Source organism: Chionomys nivalis, chromosome 3 (genome assembly GCF_950005125.1).
Source record: "Chionomys nivalis chromosome 3, mChiNiv1.1, whole genome shotgun sequence".
NCBI lineage: Eukaryota > Metazoa > Chordata > Mammalia > Rodentia > Cricetidae > Chionomys > Chionomys nivalis.
Genome location: NC_080088.1, coordinates 111,438,271 through 111,461,528, shown reverse-complemented (window position 1 = coordinate 111,461,528; position 23,258 = coordinate 111,438,271). Strand labels below are relative to the sequence as shown.

Below are 23,258 nucleotides of genomic sequence, written 5' to 3'. Positions count from 1 at the left end.
GTCTCGAAAAACAAAAACAAAAAAACAAACAAAAAATGTACTTCTCGCCATTTTGGTTTGAGACGAGGCCTCATGTAACCCTGGCTGGATTCGAGCTTGTTATGTAGCCAAAGACGATCTTGAACTCCTGACCCACTGTGCCTCTGCCTTCCGAGTGCACAGATTACCTGGGTAAAGCTTTTTTCAGTTTTTCTTCTGTCTATTTCTATAGCGTGTTGTCATTGTAAGAAACAGTACTTGAGACAGTCCAGACTCTGGGTTCTTATGACCAGGACTTCCCCCATGTTGTGGGGTCTTTAGTGACTGGCTTCTTTAAAGGACAAAACTTAAGTCGTGACAAAGTAAACTACTTTCTCCTTTTGTTTTATGTGTTTCTCTATTAAATCTAAAAAATAAAAATAAAAAAAGGCTGCCTAATTCAAGGTTCAAAGTTGTGTACCTTGGTCTTTATTGAAGAGGTTTATAATTTGAGCTCAGATACTTATGCCTTTTATAGCTGTTAGACAAACTTATGTGCGGCAGCGACTGGAGTTCAGCTTCATTCTTTTGCATGTGGTTATACTGAGGGGCCAGTGCCGTTTGTTGAAGCCTACTCTTTCCTCATGAGATTGGCTGGCACCCTCATTGAAAAACACTCTTACTAAAGTCCCAGGGTTACCCAATACCAACCACATAACAACAAAAGCAACCAAACTCGATTAAGATCTGCACTATGAGCCGGTGCAGTCTGTGCTGTCTGTGTGAGCACTTGAGCTGCTGAGGCAGTTGGACGATAAATTTGAGGCCAACCTCATAGAGACTGTCTCAAACACACACACACACACACACACACACCCTTAGTAAAATCTGTTCTTATGACACTGGGGGTCACACTCAGGGTTTTGTGCATCCAAAGGAAACTCTCTTCCAAAGGGTTCATTCATCCCTAGCTCCTAAAGCTGGTTTTAGAAAGATCAACTAAAACCAAGTGATGGTGCACGCCTTTAATCCAAGCACTCAGGAGGCAGAGGCAGGCGGTCGTCCTTGAATTCAAGGCCAGTCTGGTTTATAGAGCAAGTTCCACCACAGCCAGGGCTACCCAGAGAAACCCTGTCTCAGAACAAACAAAATCAAACAAGAAAGCACGAGCAGCCCCAACGGGACATTCAGGACTTCCTAAGGCTGGGCCGACTCCTTACTATGGGCTAGGATTACCTAGGGCTGGAAATGTACTTTAATTCTCAAGGAAAAGCATTTGTAAGTTACCTCCAGAAAAGGTCTATGCCTTTCCTTCCTTTCCTCCCAATTGCATGCCTGCATTGCAGCAGAGAGCTAGCCTGCCTCTCGCCCCCCTCTCGCCAGCCTCTCGCCCTATAGCCCCAGCATCAGCAACACTGCAAGCAGGACCTCAGTAAATATCCCTCACATGAGGGAGACCACCCCACCTGCCACCACCTTTTCCTGGGGTGGTCCTTCTAACTTAATCCTGTCTCTAGAGGCAGATGCAGATTTTCTAACTAACAGTGTCTAATGAGACCTTGGCTGACCTGGAACTTGCTATTTAGACTGGGCTGACCAGTCTCTGCCTCTGCTGGGATTAAAGGTGTGGACCAATCACACTTGGCTAACTTTTTTTTTTTTTTTTTTTTTTTTTTTTTTTTTTTTTTTTGCTATTTGAAAAATCCAGGCCATGTATTTTAGCAATCTCACAGCCAGGAAACAAACTAAGATGTTCTGTTAAGGAAGACTGTTTGTAGGGCTGAAGAGATGGTTCGGGGCTTGATCAAATACTGCTCTTGCAGAGGACCGCAGTGACTCCCAACATCTCAGCTCCACGGGATCTGAGGCCTCGTCCATCTGTCCAGCCTCTGTATGCACATACACAAAGCTCCCCCACCCCCACCATGAACAACAACAACAATAATAATGGGCTGGAGAAGGTGGCTTAGTGGTTAAGAGTGTACACTGCTCTTCCAAGTTTGGTTTCTAGCACCCACATCAGGTAGCTCACAACTGCCCAGAATGTAACTCAGCAGCAGAGCATCTGTCCCTCATGATCTAAACCCCAGGAAGACACAGGCAAGAGACAAGAGGAGTTAAGGACACGTCACGCTGCTTATATTTATTCTTGTGTTTTAGAATTTTTCTTTAACAACTTATGGGAAGGAGTGCATGCATTCACCATGGTGCATGCAGAGGTCAGAAGATAATTGTGGGACTCTGTTTTCTTCCACCACGCAGGTCCCAGGGACTGGACGCCGGCTATCAAGTCTGGCAGCAAGTATCCTTGCTCACTGACCAGAGAGGGAAGCAGGGTCTCACTCTATAGCCCAGGTGGAACTAGAACCAGGTATGAAGACCAGGCTGGTTTTAAACTTGTGCCAATCCTTCCAGCTCTGCTTTCTGAGACTGGGATTGCAGGGCATGTGCCACCACACCAGGCTACCATATTTTTAGAACAGTTCATAGGTTAAGACCAGTGACCAGCCGGGCAGTGGTGGTGCACACCTTTAATCCCAGCACTTGGGAGGCAGAGGCAGGCGGATCTCTGTGAGTTCGAGACCAGCCTGGTCTACAGAGCTAGTTCCAGGACAGGCTCCAAAGCTACAGGTTCCCATCTCAGAACAAACAAACAAAGACTTAGTGACCATGATAAATCTGTGACATGATCTCTGAGAGGTGACTGGCTCCTGAAGGACCTGTCTTATCAATAGCCAATCACAATATTGGGAGGCTGTAGAAAGTCGAAGGTGAAGCTTCATTAGAATAAGTCATAGGGAGCTAGTCCTGGGAGACACATCTTGTTCCCATGTCTGGTTCCCAGCTGCTAAGGGTGGAGAAGGTCTGTTCCATCAACTCAGGACAAATCAAATGGCTAGAATGGAAACCTCTGAAACCATGGGCCCAGATACATCTTCCTTCCTTTGGTTTCCTCTCAGTGACCAAACACTAACATACAAGGAATCAAAGAAACATGAAGAGGAAATGAGAAGAGCCAGCAGGTGCAAGGAGACCCTAAAACCTCGTATAAATTCCCTACTGCATTTATACCACACAAGGCAAGAGGCTGTCCTGTCTCTGCTACCTGGCGGAAGGTACTTCTCGGGTGCATGTGTTCCGCTAAATATGAAACACCTGTGAAAACATGGCAGGGAATGCTGTACGTGGCATCAAACAAGGGCGTTCTCCCTAAGCTTGTGATAACACATTCTCAATGGCTACAGAACACCTTCCTGGTCCTGGCTGCTTCCTCCTCAGACGCCACTGAGACAGTTATGGGGCAGGGACATGGCCTGACTTCAGTTCTAGAAAGGGTATATGATGGCACTTGTGGCTGACAACCCAGGACACCAGATATTTGCACCCACTCTACTAAAAATTACCACGCACCCTAGAGGTTCAGAAAGCACATGGCGCAGCTTTCTGCATTACAGCCAGAGCAAGTTTGGCTCCCTCAGGGGTAGCTGTTCTCCGCAGCACGCAGGTCCTCTAGGAATGTGACACTAAGTTCCCCCAGGGGAGCGGCTCATTATCCTGCGTGGAACTCGTTGAGCTGTCCTTGGCAACAGGGAGGAACCTATCTGCTCCTCGCTTCTCCTAGGCCTGGGGGTGGGGGTCATTGCCCTGTCGCTTTCGAGTTGACAGTGCTCCCCTGTCCCGCTCCAGAGGTAATTCATCCCTGAGGGCAAAGCCACTCTTGCTCTTCAAACTCCAGCCCCTTGAGGGGTCATCAGTTGGGGTGTCGCCCTCGGGTGGCCAAGGAGGAGGAGACGAGCACCTCAGGCCACGCGCCGCCTATTTCCGGGCGCCGCGGCGGGCCTGCCCGAGCTGCTGGGCGGGGCTGCGGCCGGGCCCCAGCTGCGACGAGGCGACCCCGCGGTGCTCACCCCGCGGAGCGGGCGGCAGAACCATGGCCGGCTGCTGCTCGGTGCTCCGAGCCTTCCTGTTCGAGTACGACACGCCGCGCATCGTGCTCATTCGCAGCCGTAAAGTGGGGCTCATGAACCGCCTGGTGCAGCTGCTCATCCTGGCTTACGTCATCGGGTGAGCGGGCCTGGGGAGGGGCCGCGGCTGGGGGGACCCAGACGGCCGGGGGACTTGGCAGTGCCCCTTGCTCACTCCCCCCCACTCCGGGCCTGGGGCACCCGCTGGGCTGTCCATGACCTCCACCCCAAGTCCAAGGGGCGACACGACCTCCCCGGGCTCTAACCACCTGGAACCGGCTTCTTCAGGACCCTGGGGGATACTTGGATGTCCTATGAATTAAACTTGGCTAGATTGTCACCCGACTTTTCTTCCATCTTTATCTTCCAACTTGCTCCGAGACACCCTTTGACTTGGTGGAGGGGCTTTACTCCCTACCCAGTCCCAATCTTCTCTCTTCGTTCCATTTTTAAATCTGCTGACAAAAAGCAAGCCTTGTGATTTTCATTCGGTACTTTCTGGGTCTGTGGTTTCCGGCCTTTTAAGAACCTCCTCATAACTCAATACCCTGGAAATGTCACGCTTCCCAAAAATGTCCTGAGGTCACTAACTTTGTTTTGTTGGATTGTTTAGAATATGGGTACCTGCCTTATTCTGATTCTAACCTCTGCTCCCCATTTATTGTCTGTATATACCCTACCATCACTAGGTATTATTAAATATTTAATTTTAATTGAATGCACTGTAAGAATTAATACACCCAGGAGAGAAGGCGGGCCTTATCTTGCCTCTTGGACCCGCGCTTTCGCATATTCTAGTGTCAGCAGCAGCTGGTCTGACAGGTGGATCTGCTTTCTCTTCTTTCTAAAGGGCCTAAAGCAAGGATCCCTATCTAAACCTTGGAACCTTTTAGGAATCCTTAGAAAAATACTGATTGCCAGTTCACAGGCTGACCCTTTATTCAGTTACATAGATAGCTGTAAAGCAGGGCTTGCCTAAGGTTCTGTTCCTGTCCGTGCGCGCCTGAGAAACCTTTGTGAACCTCCCCTCCCGGGTATACAAAACAGGTACACAGGCGGTGGGAGAGCTGGCCCAGTAGTTAAGAATGCCTGAGGCACACTTTTAATCCTAGCACTGGGGAGGCAGAGGCAGGAGAATCTTTGTGAGTTCCAGGTTAGCCTGGTGTATAAAGTGAGTTTCAGGACAGCCAGAACTATATATAGTGAGATCCTGTCTCAGAAATAAATAATAAAGTAACAGGTCCCTTGCTTTGGTGTGAAGTTTGGAATCTATTCAGACTGCCTAAGGGAATTCACAAGATGGCCCGGTTCCTTTCCAACATATGTCAGCGCAGAAGCAGCAGGCACGAGAGGTAACTTGCCGGAGTCTGGTGCGGGAGTCGTGACTGTGCCTACAATCCCTATATTCAGGAGCCTGACTCAGGAGGATGCTGAGTTTAAATCCAGTCTGGGCTACAGAAGACCCTGTCTCCGAAAGTCTTTATACAGATCAAAGTCTGTTTAGCATGCACAAGGCCTTGGGTCCCGCCCCGGTTCCTGAAGAACACCTGGCCCGTATCCAGGTTGGGACTTGTTAAGGTGCTGGAGTGAGGAGCCCAGTGTTCACGGTGGACTCCTCATACTGAGACGGGCGGCTAGCTGACAGTGTAACTAGCCATTAGATTAGATTATTGGATTAGGATTACCTGGAATCCGGAGCGCCGATGGGGCTTTGCGCTCTCGGTTTGCTTTCCTGGGATGATGTATTCAGTGATAATGTTCTGGACTGTGAAAGGGTCTGTGGCTGTCATTATCTTAAGAGGGCCACATGCAGACACTGACTGCTCGAGCTGTCTCGAAATTAAAATGCACTCAGACTGAAAAACACACATTAGATTTGGAAGATAGTTTGGATATCAGACTCAAAAAAAGTACCTTTCCCCTGAGGTCCCAGAGATCAAACCAAAGGCCTGTGCACTCTAGGCAAGCTTTGTGCTAGTGGGCTGTAGCCTTTGTTTGTTTAAATGCTGATCTTATTTTTTAGTGTGTGGGTATCTCTGTATGAGTGGGGGTACACATGCCATAGCCCATGAGTAAGTCAGAGGGCAGCTTTTGGAAGTCAGTTCTCTCCTTCCATGGTGGGGTGGGGTCTGGGGAAGACACACAGGTCCTTCACACAGTAGGCTCCTTTACCTGGGAGAGCATCTCCAGCCTTTATTTGGGGAGGAGGTTGGAGGGCTCAGATTAGACAGGGTCTGTGTTAGCCCAGGCTGTCCTACTCACTCTCATCAAGGATGGTGACTTTGGACTCCCAAACGGTCCTCTACCTCCCAAGTGCTAGGATGACAGGGGTACACTACCATGTCCAGTTCCCAATCCGATACTGTAGACACGATGTTAAAATATTTTATCTATATTGGACCACATAAAAATATGTCATCAATTTTTCCTGTGTCTTTTCTTTGAGACGAGATCTCTAACTATCTGGTCTGTAACTTGATATGTAACCCAGGCTGGTCTTGAACTCATAAAGATTAAAAGCATGTACCACACCTGACTTACAATGTATTTCTAATCATGGCTCTTACCACTGAGCTACACTCCCCACTCCTATGGTGTTCTATTTCTATTGGGCAGCAGAGTTATGGTGTCTCCTTATACAGTAATATCTATCCCATCATTTATAAAACAAAAACAAGCGATGCTTTGTTTTCGCTCATCTTACCGTGATCAAAATCGATTCAGGACTTATTTTAAACTTTTGTTGTCTTTTGAGGCAGGTCCTTACTATGCATCCCATGGTCACCTGCACTCGCGCGGCATAGTCCAGGCTGGCAGAGGGATTTGAAGTGATTTTCATGCCTTATGCTCCTGAGTGCTGGGATTATAAGGACGATCCATCACCTCCTGGCTTTTAAACTTCTTTGTTAGCTTCCTGATTTCGTTAATCTTGGTGAAAGTATAATCTCTTTCTGCATAAAGTAAATCCTTCCTCAAAAAGACACTGACCTCAGAGTCCCCGTGATCTTATTTCTGTGATGAAGAAATACCTAACCACACGATGGTGCCACCATCTCTCTTTCCAGTTGGCAACTCAGTGTTCTTGGTCTTAAAACTCAGCCTGTGCCCTAAGGTCTGTGTCAAAGTGGGTTATGTGGGCTCTAGTGCCAACGGGTACCAAGAGGCCCTGTAGAAGAGGACTTGGTGGGAGAGAAACCCAAGTTTAGGATGGACAGAGGATTTGGGGATGGCTCCTGTCAAACAAACCCATGTAAAGGTAACAGAAAACACCAATTTCGGAAGTCTGGCCGGGAAGGAGTGTCTCCCAAAGAGGTGGATCTTAGCATTTCTTGGTTCTAAAACCACAGCAGACTGGTGTCCCGTGGAGGTTTAATAGCCGCTGTTGGAGGGCAGCATTCTGACTGCTGCCTGGCGCTCAGGACATAGCTCTCGCCTATCAGTTTATCTCACGCAATCCTATGGTGTTCTGCTGGCCTTCACGTAATGGTAGGAACAGCGACTGCATGGAAACTGAGACCCAGTGACTCCAGTTCGTGTCCAGTATCCGGCACACTTTAGATTTGTAATTATCTAGCCCAGCAGTTAGCACTCTTACTTCCAAAGGAGAGTAGCAATGTGATGACCAGAATTCCTAGGAAGAAGTAGGACAGTACTGTAAAAGTTTCCCCGAGGGGTCGAGGGGACAGCTAGGATGGTGAAGTCCTCAACTCATAAGGACCAGAGTTCGAGATCCAAAACTAGTGCAGTATCACTTAACTGTAATCCCAGCACTGGAAGGCAGAATCAGGTAGGTCCCTGGAGCTCATTGGTCAGCCTATCATCCAACCCCAGGTCAGTGAGATCCTGTCTCAGAAAAACAAGGTGGGAGCCAGCTGTGGGGGTGACACACGTCCTTAATCCCAGCACTAAGAAGACAGAGACAGGTAGATCTCTTGGAGTTCAAAGCCAGTCTGATCTGCATAGCAAGTTTCAAGACAGGTGAGACCATGTATGAAAACCAAAATAGATGTGTTCTGAGGGAGGGTCCCGAGGCTGCCCTCTGGCCTACGCATGCAAACTGACACACAAGAACACAAACATATTTCCTGAGCAGAACATGGCACAGTCCTGGGATCCTGATGCTTGAGAGAACGAGGCAGGCCATCATCTTAAGTTCAAGGCCAGCCTGGGCTCTATTGAATACCAGCCAGAGCTGTATAGCAATTCCATGTTTCAAAAAGTGCTTGCTAGCCGGGTGTAATGGCACACACCTTTATTCCAACACTCGGGAGGCAGAGGCAGGCAGATACCTGAGTTCAAGGTTAGTCTGGTCTGCAGAATGGGTTCTAGGACAGCTAAGGCTACAAAGAGAAACACTGTCTCAAAGAAACTAACCACACAAGTTTAAAAACAAAAAAAGTACTTGCTATGTAAGACTAACAACTTGAATCTGATCCCCAGAATCTACAATGGAGAAAATCAACTTCTAAAAGTTGTCCTCTGGCTTTTACATGTGAGCCCACACTTACACACACACACACACACACACACCAGCTCATACACACACACACCAGCTCATACACACACACACACCAGCTCATACACACACACACACCAGCTCACACACACACACCAGCTCACACACAGACACACACACACACACCAGCTCATACACACACACACACACATGCACCAGGTGGGTGTAGTGTCTCACAACTAAAATCCCAGCATTTGGGAGTCTGAGGTGGAAGGATTACCACCTCAGAATTTGAGTCCAGCTCAAATTTGAGCTACACAGCCTGTACCAGACTAGCCAGGCCCACATAGCAAAATCCAGCCTAAAAGATGGGATTCTCCTATCTAAAGACAATAGAGGCTTCAGAGGTTTCTGGCTTGAGTTCAAATCCCTACTCTGCCACTTTCTAGCTGTATGACCTTGGGTAAGTGACTTAACCATTTTTTTTCTCTATCCCTATGTCTGTAAATTGTAGCTAATAATAATATGTGCCTCGTGAAGTGGTTATGAAAACGGCTTGCTATATGGACATCAAATGGAAACCATTGTTAGAATGCCCTATTATTAGTGATTCCCATAGACCACAGTGTCTTGAGCCCGCTCAGACATCCAGTGATAAAGATGACATTTGCTGAGCCTTTCCTGAGTGCCGATGTCCGACCGTGCTGGAAATAACCAGTGGTGCAACTGTGCCCATTTCACACAGTAGGAGTTCAGCACCTTTTGCTGGTCACATGATTAGTGAATGCCACACTTGCACTGGGTGGCTATGAGAGACTCCCTGGCGTCAGTTCGAGTTTACCGATGCCTGTGATGTGCTGTATTTTTTAGGTGGGTGTTTGTGTGGGAAAAGGGCTACCAGGAAACTGACTCTGTGGTCAGCTCGGTGACGACCAAGGCCAAAGGCGTGGCTGTGACCAACACTTCTGAACTCGGATTCCGGATCTGGGATGTGGCGGACTATGTGATTCCAGCCCAGGTATGTCTCGCTGTGACTAGAGGCTCTTCCTGGGTGGCCGGAGTTGGCACCTCTGTGCCCAGGGTATTTTAGCATGAGACAGCAGTGCGGTCAGATCTCTGGGATGCCATTTCTAACAGAGAACCCTGGAGAGCTCTCCTTCTGGAGTGTGGCTGGCCCACCCAGCACTATCTTCCCCACCTGAGCTCTCGAGGATGAGAAAGCAAAGGTCTTTTTAGTCTTGGGCAGAGTGAGGCTGGAAAAAGCACCTTCCGCATTCTGTGTTTGCTTTCCTGTCTTAACACCCACAAGGTAAAGCTTGTCAGAGGGTATATTAAAAACCAAACCAAACCAGCAGTTAAAGACCACACACCCAAACTAAAAGGAAGCGATCAGATCCATCAGGAACAAAGAGGAAGAAATACTGCACTGGCATCCTAACCTACAGCACAGACGCAAGCTGACATTTTGTCTCTTTTTCTAGATGTGGAGATGGAGCCTAGGGTTCACACATGCTAGGCTAGCGCTCTGCTATGGAGCCAAATCCCCAGCTCCAACGCTGCAAGTTAAACATTGACTCTTTAGCTAAGTGCCTCTTGGCCAAACCCTGGCCGGGCGTCTCCTCCAGATGGCTGATGAGCTGACTTGGTGTGTATGGTGGCCAGACTAGTTAAGCTGTGAGCTCTTAGAGCTAAGAGAGAGAAAACAAGGACTTCGGATCTTCCTTCTAAGAGTGTTCATTTCCCTGGCCTTCTCAGAAGAATCTGAGGGGAGAAAAGCCAGAGCTAAAGAGACAGAAAAATAAAATGGACTGTCAGGCATGGTGGGGCATACCTTTAATCCCAGCACTCAAAAACCAGGGGTAAGCAGATCTCTGCCATTTTCAAGGGCAACCTAGTCTACACAGTGAATTAGTGAGTCCCAAGTGTCTGGAAACAACTTTTTAAAGACCAGTTGGAGCAAGTGGTTGCAATTGGGTTGTCCAGTCTCTGCAAAATGGTAGCGGCTTCCAACCCCATCCTAACAAGCGCTGGGACTGTCACGCCCAGCGTCCCTGCTGCAGCTAAGGAAGGAATAGGCCCTACTCCTGGGACTGAATGGGAAGGGGCAGCCAGCAACTGTGCTCTGTCAAGCAGCTGAATGAATCGGGGGGGGGGGGGGGGCGAGGGCTTCCCTGGGCTCTCCTCCTAAGCTGTTTCCAAGGCAGAAAAGAACCACCACATCTCTGCGATGCGATGAGTCTCTAGATTGAAGTTTCCCTAAATGAAAGAGATAAGCAATGGGGAACAGAAAGGCGATAATGAGCTGTACATGGGTTGCCTAAGAGACCTGTTCCCCGAAATGGCTCCCAGAGCCGACTCTGCTTTTTTAGGAGTTTGAAGTGCTGAAGTTTCTAGTAGCTCTTTAAAATTCCAAGCACCCAGTGGAGGTTGGGGGGACATCTAACTAGAATCTCCTGGGGTCACTGTCTGTCATTCTTGTGTGAGGTCATAATTAGCAATTCCTCTCTGTTACCTGCAGAGAATCATTTCTAGAGGTTCTGGCTTAGCACCTTCATATCTACAAGGAAAAAGCAAAAACACTTCAAAGAGAGAAATGTCTGTTACTGGCTGTCAGGCTCTTCCCTAGAATATTTATTCATTTATTTATCTGTTTGCTTTTTTTCTTTTTTTGAGACAATCTCACTGTGCTGATTGGCCTTGAACTCACAAAGATCCTTCTGTTTCTGCTTCCCGTATACTGGAATGAAAGGTGTCTGCCATCATATCCAGCCTTTAGCATGCTTTTAAAAATATATATTTTATGTGTCTGTGTGTGCACCTGAATGCATCTGTATGTGCACCATGTACATGCAGTACCAGCAGCAGTCAGAAGAGGGCATCAACCCTTGAACTAGTGTTGCAGATGGTTGTGAACCACCATTGCAGGTGCTGGGAATTGAACCCAGGTTCTCTGGAAGAGCAGTAAGTGCTCTTAACCACTGAGACATCTCTCTAGCCCGTATTTGTGTGTGTGTGTGTGTGTGTGTATGTGTGTGTGTGTGTGTGTGTGTATGTGTGTATGGAATTGGAAATTGAATGCAGGGCCTTGTGACTGCTAGGCTAATATTCTACAACAAAGCTACATCCCACCCTCTGTAGCATGTTTCTGAGGTTGGTGTGTGTGACAAGCACGTATCAGCATCCACTGCAGGGATTGGTCACAGCGGATTTTCCATTCGCTGCAGGCCTTTGCCTTGTTCCCACCTTTTGCCCGTCAGGAATATTTATGTGCAGTGATCTGTTTCAGTTGCTATTTTAGCTCCGTGGAGACAAACAGGGAACCACAGATTTTTTTTTTTTTTTTTTTGGTTTTTTGAGACAGGGTTTCTCTGTGGTTTTGGCACAGATGAGTTTTATAAGTTGTGCTCTTAAAAATAATTAATCTTATGTGTTAGAGTGTTTTGCCTGGATAGGCCAGAAAGGGGCACTAGATCCCCTGGAACTGGAGCTGCAGATTGTGAGCCAGCCCCAGAAATTGTTTTTTTTTTTTTTTTTTTTTTTTTTTTGGTTTTTCGAGACAGGGTTTCTCTGTGGTTTTGGAGCCTGTCCTGGAACTAGCTCTTATAGACCAGGCTGGTCTCGAACTCACAGAGATCCGTCTGCCTCTGCCTCCCAAGTGCTGGGATTAAAGGCGTGCGCCACCACCGCTGGGCCCGAAATTGTATTCTTAAGAAAATTTTTGGACAGATTTAATAGTACACACCTGTAACCCCAGCTCTTAGAAGGTGGAGGCAGGAGGATCAGGAGTTCAAGGGCAGCTTTGGTGTATACATTTCGAGGCCAGCCTGGGCTACATGAACTCCCACACATAAGAAGGGGGGAACTTCTGGCTTGCTCTTTTTTCCCTTTCTTTCTTTCTTTCTTTCTTTCTTTCTTTCTTTCTTTCTTTCCTTCCTTCCTTCCTTCCTTCCTTCCTTCCTTCCTTCCTTCCTTCCTTTTTTTGTTTTGTTTCAAAACAGAGTTTCACTCTGTAGCTCAGGCTGGCCTGGAACTCATAGAGATCCACCTGCCTCTACCTTCTGAGTGCTGGGATTAAAGGCGTGCGCCACCACTGCCCAGCTCTTCTTTTTTAATGTTTTCTTGACCTGTAGTTTTTGGCTTTTAAATACTCAAATGCTTTCTTAGGTATATTTTATTTAACTTTATTGTATAGGTGTTTCCCCTTACATGTATGTCTGCACGCCACTTCACACCTGGTGCCTGTGAAATCCAGAAAAGGGGGTCAGGTCCGCCAGAACTGGAGTTACTGATAGTTATAAGCTACCATGTGGGTGCTGGGAATCAAATTCAGCTCCTCCTGAAAAGCAGCCAGTGCTCTTAACCGCTGGGCCACCTCTCCAGCCCCATCGGGCTCTCCAGCCCTGCCGCACTCGCTTCTGAAGGGACTCAACAGAGTTCTCTCGTCTCCGCAGGAGGAAAACTCACTCTTCATCATGACCAACATGATCATCACTGTGAACCAGACGCAGAGCACCTGTCCAGAAGTAGGTGGCTCTTTGGGGAAGCCCTCCGGCTTCACGCCCACATCTGCTCCTGCCAAACTGTGTGGGGCTGGACCTCATGGAACCGGTTTTTATTCTTCCTTTTTGCAGGTTCCTGATAGGACCACCATCTGTAACTCAGACTTGAACTGCACTCTTGGCTCCACAGGCACCCACAGCAATGGTAGGAGTGGGTGACTGAGCAGCTGGGACCAGGGGAAAGTGGCTTCCGATGACATCACACTTGCTGTGGCCCATCTGCTGCCCCTCCCTGCACCCGCCGCCCCACCTGGGGCTTGGCTTGGATGAGCCTGGGGTCAGTTCTAGCTCCCACTGCTGCATGATCCTGGGGGAGTCTGGTATCAGAGCAGAACTGGGGCCCTCTTAGCATTCACTTGCCCGTGCTGTGGCAGACACCTCAGGTACTGCCCCTCTCTGTGACTTGGTATCACTTTGGCAGATACGTGGCCAGTCCTGAGGCAGCTTTCTTTTTTTCTTTTTTTTAAAAAATATTTATTTACTATAAAAAAAAAAGAAAAAAAATATTTATTTATTATGTATACAATATTCTGTCTGTGTCTATGCCTGCAGGCCAGAAGAGGGCACCAGACCCCATTACAGATGGTTGTGAGCCATGTGGTTGCTGGGAATTGAACTCAGGACCTTTGGTAGAGCAGGCGATGCTCTTAACCTCTGAGCCATCTCTCCAGCCCCTGAGGCAGCTCTCTTGTTCTATCTTCATCTTCCAGACACTAACTAAATCCCACAGTTTACTAAAGATTGGCTGCCCAGGATCCTCAGGGGTCTCATATTGTACGACGCAAAGGTAAAAGATTGGCGACAAGACCCCTATGGACGTGTTCTGTCTTCGCAGGAGTTGGGACTGGAAGATGTGTCCCATTCAACGAGTCTGTGAAGACCTGTGAGGTGGCAGCATGGTGCCCAGTGGAGAACGACGCTGGCGTGCCAACGTGAGTCCTCCCCAAGGCTCCCTAACCCTGGTTCTCAGCCTGGAGGGAGGTGACAGAGAAGGTGCAGTGAGCCTGGGTGCCGGGAGTGGGGCCATTCCACCTGGGAGGGTGTTGTCATGGTTGTCAACCACAGAGCAAGGCGAGCACAAGGGTTGTCACTTGTGATAAGGGTGCAGGTGACCTACGTGTGCCTGAGCATTGTCGGGTGCAAATAACCAACAGGAAACAGTTTTTGGTTTTTCGTCTTGGTTTTTTTGAAAGAGCCTCACTAAGTGGCCAGAGATAGCTTTGAACTCTTTTGTTATTGTTAAGTAATTTTTAATGTGTGCGTGTGTGTATGTGTGTGTGTGTAAAGTGTGCCACAGCACAGGTGAAGGTTGGAAAACAACTTGCGGATCAGCTCTCTCCTTCTGCCGTTTGGGACCAGGAATGGAACTCAAATCCTCAGTCATTGCAGCAAGTGCCTTTACCTACTAGGCCATGTCACCAGCCCAGCCCAGCCCTGAATGCTTGGCCTCCTGCTTTGGTTTTCCAAGTACTGGAAATACTACTAGCATGGCCATCATACTGGCTTTTGATGGCTAGATCACCAGACACACACACATCCACCCCCAACACACACACACACCTCTAGCACATTTCATCTTTCAACTAACAAAAAAGACTAAGCAGCCAGGTGTGGTGGCACACACACACACACTTTGATCCCAGCCCTCGGGAGGCAGAGGCAAGTGGATCTCTGTGAGTTCGAGGCCAGCCAGAGCTATGCAGAGAAGCCTTGCCACAAAAAACCCAAGTAAGAGGCTGGAGAGATGGCTCAGCAGTTAAAAACCCTGACTGCTCTACCAGAGAACTCGGGTTCAATTCCCAGCACCCACATTGGCAGCTCACAGCTGTCCGTAACTCCAGCTCCAGGGGATTCAACACCCTCACTCAGACATAGATGTAGACACAAAAACTCATGTATATAAAATAAAAAATTAAAGCCTAAGTAATTAATTAAATTTCTTAAAGATTAAAAAACTACATGTTTATGTCCACCCAGTTCTGTCAAGTGCCTGTGGTGCCCACGAGGCCAGCAGAGGGCACTGGATCCTCTGGAGCCAGAGTTACAGGCGGTTGTGACTCATGACATAGGGTGAGAGATTCCTTAACTGCTGAGCCATCTCTCACCCTCTCCCATTACTTATTTAAAAAAAGTTTTTCAAATTAAAATTTACAGTGTTTCTCTCCTTTCCTCCATCCAACTCCGTCTATATAACCCCCATACCTGCTCCCTCCCAAATTCATGGCTTCGTGTTCCTGCTACACATACCTGCACACATGCACACAGGCACAAACATACCAATACAACCTGCTCAGTCATTTTAGTGTTAACCTTCTTTGACTTTTAAATGTAGTTGCCAGGCTGGCGGTAGTGTCTCACGCCTGCCTTTAATCCCAGGACTCGGGAGGCAGAGACAGGTGAGTTCGAGGCCTAGCCTGGTCACAGAGAAACCCTGTCTCAAAAAACAAACAGAACAAAACAAAAGTGGTTGCTGGGCCAGGAAGATGGTTCAGCAGAAAGGGGTACTTGTAGTTCTGTCCCTAGAACCCACATGGTGGGAGGAGAGAAGCAGCTTGCCCACGGCTGTCTGGCCTCTATGCATGTATACCAGTGCTTCCCCACGGCTGTCTGGCCTCCATGCATGTATACCAGTGCTTGCCCACAGCTGCCTGGCCTCTGTGCGTGTATACCAGTGCTTGCCCACGGCTGTCTGGCCTCTATGCGTGTATACCAGTGCTTGCCCACGGCTGTCTGGCCTCTGTGCGTGTATACCAGTGCTTGCCCACGGCTGTCTGGCCTCTGTGCGTGTATACCAGTGCTTGCCCACGGCTGTCTGGCCTCTATGCATGTATACCAGTGCTTGCCCATGGCTGTCTGACCTCTATGCATGTATACCAGTGCTTGCCCACGGTTGTCTGGCCTCCATGCGTGTATACCAGTGCTTGTCCATGGCTGTCTGGCCTCCATGCGTGTATACCAGTGCTTGCCCATGGCTGTCTGGCCTCTATGCGTGTATACCAATGAAGTTTTTAATGTAAAAACTTAAAGGTACAGTGTGGAGCAGCGATGGTACTACTGCAAGCCTGTGATCCTAGTGCTCAGGAAGCTTGGGCGGGAGGAGGGTGGCAACCAGGCCAGTCTGGGTTATATATGGAGACTGTATCTGAAGAAACGAGAAAACAAATCACAGCATGGCTAATGGTGTGTTTGACACTGTATTTATATTGGGCAGCACTTTGCAGGTCTAAGCTTGTAGGGCAACTCAGATTGGATCTCTGGGAGCTCTGGGACTCAACTCTGGGCCAGTAGGAGACCTTGTCTCAGAGGAGGTGGGCTGTGCTCAGGAGGAAGCCACCTAAGGCTGTACTCCACCCTCCAGGTGTGCATCCAGGCATAACATCTGCATCACACACAGGTGTGCACACAGGCATAATATCTGCATCACACACAGGCATAACCTCTGCATCACACAGGTGTGCACACAGGCATAGCCTCTGCATCACACAGGTGTGCACACAGGCATAACCTCTGCATCACACAGGTGTGCACACAGGCATAACCTCTGCACCACACACAGGTGTGCACACAGGTATAACCTCTGCATCACACACAGGTGTGCATACAGGCATAACTACTGCATCACACTCAGGCACTGAAAACAGATGTTTCCATTCTATTTGGTCCCTTCCTTTACATCGAGGAGGAAGCCCTGACTTGGGGTGTCTTTATCACTTGCTGATTTGTATTTCTTACATAGAACAAGCCCCAGACCACACACCTTGGGCAGACTACAAGTTTTTGTTTTGATTTTTTCCTTTTTTTTAGATTTTTTTTTGTTGTTTTTTTTTTTTTTTTTTTTTGGTTTTTCGAGACAGGGTTTCTCTGTGGCATTGGAGCCTGTCCTGGAACTAGCTCTGTAGACCAGGCTGGTCTCGAACTCACAGAGATCCGCCTGCCTCTGCCCCCCAAGTGCTGGGATTAAAGGCGTGCGCCACCATCGCCCGACTTTTTTTTTTTTTTAGATTTTATTTATTTATTATGTCTACAGGGTTCATGCCTGCATGCCAGAAGAAGGCATCAGATCTCATTGTAGATGGTTATGAGCCATGTGGTTGCTGGAAATTGAACTTAGGACCTTTGGAAGAGCAGCCAATGTTCTTAACCTGAGCCATCTCTCCAGCCCTGTTTTGGTTTTTCAAGACAGGGTTTCTCTGCTGAGCCCTGACTGTCCTGTAATTTGCTCTGTAGACAGTCTGGCCTTGAACTCAGAGATCCACCTGCCTATGCCGCCTGAGTGCTGGGACTAAAGCACCACCAAGCTCAACAACAAGTTTTAATAGCGCTGTTTTGGGAATGAATTGGGAGCAACACAATTCTTATGAATGCATACAAACTGTGATATGTCCATACAATGGAATATTGTCCCACCTTAAAGAACAAAGCCCCTCGTTCAGACCTTTCTGCCTCAGTCTCTGCAGAGCTGGGATAACAGGTGTGAGCCAACTCCGAAAGCCAGCACTTAACCTGACAAATGGACTCAGTTTTAAAATGGCTAATCTTACTAGAAAGTACTGCCTATGGGCTGTGCAGGTTATTGGTGTATGATACAGAAAATGGCAGAAACAGAGACCCTCGTTATAATCCTTTCCTTTTGATAAGGAAGGTGGACTTGGAGCCGGAAAGAGCTCCAGATACTCACTTAGCAGCAGAGGTGTGGGCTCAGCTCCCCTCATCATGGTCTTAGTGGCTTTGCTGCTAAGGCAGAGCTGATATGAGTGACCCCGTTTATAACTTCAAAGTTCTTGTCTGCCTCAGGAGAGGCCTCCATTGAAGGGTCGGTCCTGCATTTCTGAATTCTCACTGAGAAAAATCCACTCCTGAAATGAGTCCCCTTAAAACAGACTCACCTCGTGTGTCAGCCAAAAGCTGGCGTGGCACCCTTCAGAGCCTGCTGGTGGTATGGTTCCCTTTTCAGCAAGGCCAGGATGTACCCAGAGGTGAACCCCCTGTGCTCTGACTCATAAACCATCTGTGGAGCATCCGTTCCCCACGAACACCTGAAAAGGCCAACGTGAAGCCAGCAGATGGCTAAGGAGTCATGGTGGCCATGGCAACATCCTCCTCAGCAAATGCTCAGGTTCTTCACTGCCCAATGCCTTGGACCAGGAGTTCCACCTTTTCAGAGGAAGGCTCAGGACCGGTGACCTAGTGTTACACAGAAGAGTAGAAAATGCTAGGCGCTCCCGTTTCTCCTTCAGAGAGGGGACGCAGCAGCCGTGTGCATGTATTTAGTAACCACCATAATTCTTTTCCAGGCCAGCTTTTTTAAATGCCGCGGAAAACTTCACCCTTTTGGTAAAGAACAACATCTGGTACCCCAAGTTTAATTTCAGCAAGTAAGTGGGGGCCAGGTGTGTGTGTTCATAAGCCTCTTAAAGAGCTTCTGCCTCTCCCTGAGGTCCCTCTCGCTCAGACTTTCTGCTTCCTCCCTGGCTTCAGGAGGAACATTCTCCCCAACGTCACCTCTTCCTACCTCAAGTCGTGCATTTATGACGCTCAAACGGATCCCTTCTGCCCCATATTCCGTCTTGGCAAAATCGTGGAGGATGCAGGGCACAGCTTCCAGGATATGGCAGTTGAGGTAGGTGCTAGCATGGCTTTTCACACACCTCCTTGGCCCCAGCGTGGACCTGAGTTCTGAAAGCCTGGCCATGTCTTTCTTGCTTCCCCCACAGGGAGGCATCATGGGCATTCAGGTCAAGTGGGATTGCAACCTGGACAGAGCTGCCTCCCTCTGCCTGCCCAGATACTCCTTCCGGCGCCTCGACACCCGGGACCTGGAGCACAATGTATCCCCTGGCTACAATTTCAGGTACATGAGCCTGGGCCTTGCCACACACGTTGGGGTGAAGAGGTGATAGTAGATACCTATGGGGTTATTCATACTGCCCCCCACAAAAGACAGTTCCCACAGGACAGGCTGTGAATCACCGGTTCAAGGCAGGAAGGCCAGGTACCTGGCAGGATACTCCCAGAAGGGCCTTGCTCAGGGGATGTCCAGGCCCATGAGAGTTCTTGCTCTTTCATGCTACAAGCGCTCAGCAGTTAAGAGCACTTGCAGTTCTTCCAGAGGACCAGGGTTTGGTTCCCAGCACCTACATGGCAGCTTACAATTGTCACAACTCCTGATCCAGGGCATCAACACCCTCTTCTGGCTTCCTTGGGCACAGCATATACATAATGTATTTATATGTAGGTAAAACACTCATACACATCAGATAAAAATCTTTTTTGTTTTTAATGTGTTAAGATTTGCAAGGTAGGGCTGGAGAGATGGCTCAGAGGTTAAGAGCATTGCCTGCTCTTCCAAAGGTCCTGAGTTCAATTCCCAGCAACCACATGGTGGCTCACAACCATCTGTAATAGGGTCTTGTGCCCTCTTCTGGCTGGCAGGTATGCACACAGACAGAATATTGTATACATAATAAATAAATTTAAAAAAAAAAGATTTGCAAGGTAGAGGAGAGAAGCCAGCATCTTAGCCCTCCGAGAGCCATCTTTTGCCACATCCCTGCTCACTACTGTGAGGAACAAGATGAGCTTGTGAACTCTGTTCAAGGCCAGTGGTCCAGAAATGGTGTTTTAGTAACTGACGCTGCCCCAGCATGCAGGGGCTACAGGTCTTTGCTCAAGGCAGGCACGGTGGCACATCTTTAACTCCAGGACCCAGGGGACTGAAGCAGAGGCGCACATTTGAGGCGAGCCTGGGCTGCCTCACGAGGCCCTGTCTCAGTAAAAGGAAACAAAGGGCTGCACTCAAATTTGCCTGCTGAAAATATCAGCTCCCCTGGACTCTAGTAACAAAACTGAATGGTTCAAAACAACAGAATTTTATTTTTTGGTAGTTTGAAACCAGAAGTCTAGATCAAGGTGTCTGCAGTGCTGTGCTGCCACAAGCTCTGTTACTGGATTCTTCTTGGCCTCTTCAAGCATTGTTGGCTACCAGCAATCCTTAGCTTGTATGTGTGTCACCACCTCCGCCGTCACATGATCTTCCTACCTCTGCACATCTTTTCTCTATGTAGTTGAGGATGACCTTGAACTCCTGATCCCCCTGCCATCACTCCAAGTGCTGGGATCAGAGGTGTGCACCACCACACCCACCTTTTTTAGACAGACCAGGAACTTGCTGTGTAGACTAGGCTGGTTTCAAACTCCAGAAACAGAACTGCCTTAGCCTCCTGAGTTCTGGGTTAAAGGCGTGCACCGCCACGCCTGGCCCAGTCTTCCTCCTCTTCTTGAACACTGGATTTAGGGTAGACTGAAATCTAGCATGACCTCATTTTAACTAATTACGTCTGCAAAGCCTTCTTTCCAAATAAGGTCACACTTGCAGGCCCTAGGTGGACATGAACTTGGGAAGGGGGGCACTATAAAATCCAGGACACTTGGGAATCTGATGAGAGGCCTGGGGACAACTTTGCCATTTTCTTAAAGCAGCAAAATCCTATGTACATTTAATGTGCTTTTGCTGAATGGGTCTTTAAAAAGGTTGCCCTTTGACTCCCTCTAGTGGTAATTTGTGGTATCAGATTTGTGTGGGTTGTAAGAAGGCTTACCCAGACTAGGGCAGGTATTTGAATGCTTGTTCCATTTCTATTACTTCACGGTTCTAATAGAGACGGTTGTGGAGACCTCAAGCTTGAGTTGGAATCCTCGAGCTGAGAAATTGATGGATCCCACAGGACACCCAGCTCCTGGCTTCTGCCAGCACTAACCTCACCTGAGAGTCCCAAGCCTGGACCACAGCATAGATAAATCCGAGGCTTAAGATCCTGGTAGAATGCTAAGGCTGGGGTCTGGTAGAACAGTAATCAAGGCAAGGTTTCTTTTGGAGGTGCTGAAATTCTAAAGTTGCCTGCATATTTCAGAACAACTAATTGATCTTGTAAGTTTCCGGAGTTCTGGGATTACAGACTCCCCTGACTTGAATTCTGCAGTTTGGTGGGTGAGTGGTGTAACTGTATTTCAGCTCAAAGGTATATGCCAACCCAGCCATGTAAACAACAAAAAAACAGATGGTGGGCAGGAAGAACCACTGAGGCGTGGCACGTCCACCTGGAGCCAAGATCGTGGGCCGAAGCGAGTGCTGTGGCTGGCTTGGCCCTCATCCTGCGGTCCTGCAGATCCCTGCTCTCTGTTGGTAGCCAGGGTCCCCTGGAGAGAGGCAGGTGTCTTGGCTGTATCAGGAAGGCCATTCAGAGCAAGAGGCTTCTGCCATCCTGTGGGAGATGCCGATGACAGGAGTCACTCTGTCCCTCTGCCACCAGCCTCACGTTAGCTGAGGCTGACCTGGGGTGCTTAGTGTGTGCTAAGTCTGCAGAGCAACTCACTGGCCGCGACCAGCTGTGCCCAGGGCCTCGGGTCCCCCTAACAGCTTTCTCCCCAACCCACCCTCTTCTCCTTCAGGTTTGCCAAGTACTACAGGGACCTCACCGGCAACGAGCAGCGCACACTCATCAAGGCATATGGCATCCGCTTTGACATCATCGTATTTGGAAAGGTCGGCCCTCCCTTGAACCCCGCCGGGAGAGGGAGCCTCCCACCACCCTATTTTCTACCGTCATCCCACTCTGGTTCTCTTCCTGTCTTATGCAGGCTGGGAAGTTTGACATCATCCCTACCATGATCAATGTTGGCTCTGGCTTGGCACTGCTGGGGGTGGTGAGTGGCAAATTGTTCCTTTCGGGAACTGGACCCTTTGTACTAGCAAGGAGCACAGCGAACACTCTCCTTCCCTACACCCTCAGACTTGTCTCTAGACTGGACACTTCCAGGGGTGAGAGGAAAGAAGCCCTAGACATCCCACCTCTGGGACCAAGTCCCTTGGCTGGGGTCCAGCCCGATTCCGAGGAATGGAGATGCCCTTCCTCCTTAGCAGGCTGGGTTTCAAAGGAAGGGGTCTACACAGAGCAACAGCTAAACGCATCCTGGTTCATTCTGTGCTAAACCAGGCGACTGTGCTATGTGACGTCATAGTCCTCTACTGCATGAAGAAAAGATACTACTACCGGGACAAGAAATATAAGTACGTGGAAGACTACGAGCAGGTAGGCAGCCGGGCCGGGCAGGCCATAGGTCCGAGCACCTTGTCTCTTGTCCCAGTGGAGAACACCAGGCAAGGTTGGCACTGACCTGTCCACTGACCACCTGTGATAGCATTTACCTCCAGCTTTTCAGATGGACGCCTTCTTTAAAACCCAGCTGTTTTTGGTTTTCAAGACAGGGTTTCTCTGTGTAGCCCTGGCTGTCCTGGAACTCACTCCATAGACCAGGCTGGCCTTGAACTCACAGAGTTCCTCCTGCCTCTGCCTCCCGAGTGCTGGGTTTACAGGCATCTGTATCAACATGGTACATTCATCTTGTGAGACCTTCCAGAACCAACTTGAGGCCTCTCCATTGTTAAAATCCTTCCAGAACCCCTCAAGGGAAAGCACCAGCTCCTCCCGCCCCTGGTGGTTGGGTAAATCCTGGTGGCAGCACATGCTGGGGAGTTACGTGTTTACCCCCTCCCTGCAGGGTCTCGCGGGTGAGATGGACCAGTGACGGCTGACCCTTCACTTCAGCCCCGCACAGCCCTCATCAAAGCAGTGAGAAGGGAGAAACAGCTGTCGCATCACCCGAGAGAAAGTTCCAGAGTTTAACTATGCTCCTCCACTCCACACTCAGGGCTGCCTAGTGGGTCTTGTATCATTTTGGTTTTATCATTTTTGAGCCTGGGTCTTGCTTTGTGGCTCAGCTGAGTTTCAGATTCAGGATCTTTCTGATCCAGCCACCAAGAGTGCTGGGATTACAGAGGTACTTCACATTCACAGTACCCTTCTCCTTGTGGGTTTTGGCATTTTTTAAAATCTTTTACGGTTTCACCGTACATACCTCCACCCTCTACAGCCTTTTGTAGGGGTGGGGGTCATTTGCTCACTGCACATAGCCGACTCCTGGTATGGTGTTGGCTGGGTCACCCGTTGTTTCTACAGTATGAGCATACTGAGGAAATACAGCCGTCGGAGAGCAGACACAAAGCTGTGACTTGTGGGGCTGCCGTCTCCGGCGTCTCCAGGACTGGCTCCCTTGGAAGTCCCGGTCCTCTGAGGCAGAGCAGCTTTGTCCAAGCACTTTATAAGGGAGGGGGTTCTCCAGGTGTCGCTGGCAGGCCTGGGGCACGGCTCCTCTTCCCTATAACTAGACTCTGTCCCTTGTGACAAAGGCAGAGTTAGCTTTCCTTTTCAGAAGGGCTCTGTTGAAATGACTGAGGACCAAACATTAAATGACATTCCAATC

General features: G+C 48.8%; 1 protein-coding gene across 1 annotated transcript; it reads left to right on the top strand.

Annotated features, from left to right (window-relative positions):
- Positions 1–3,776: 3,776 nt before the first annotated feature.
- On the top strand, positions 3,777–23,258 carry P2rx4 (purinergic receptor P2X 4). The gene is made up of 12 exons (XM_057764352.1): positions 3,777–4,023; positions 9,250–9,397; positions 12,831–12,902; positions 13,011–13,083; positions 13,774–13,870; positions 18,233–18,313; positions 18,417–18,558; positions 18,653–18,789; positions 21,387–21,480; positions 21,576–21,641; positions 21,932–22,027; positions 22,497–23,258. The coding sequence occupies exons 1-12, from the start codon at positions 3,890–3,892 to the stop codon at positions 22,521–22,523; spliced, it is 1,167 nt and encodes a 388-aa protein (XP_057620335.1). The 5' UTR covers positions 3,777–3,889; the 3' UTR covers positions 22,524–23,258.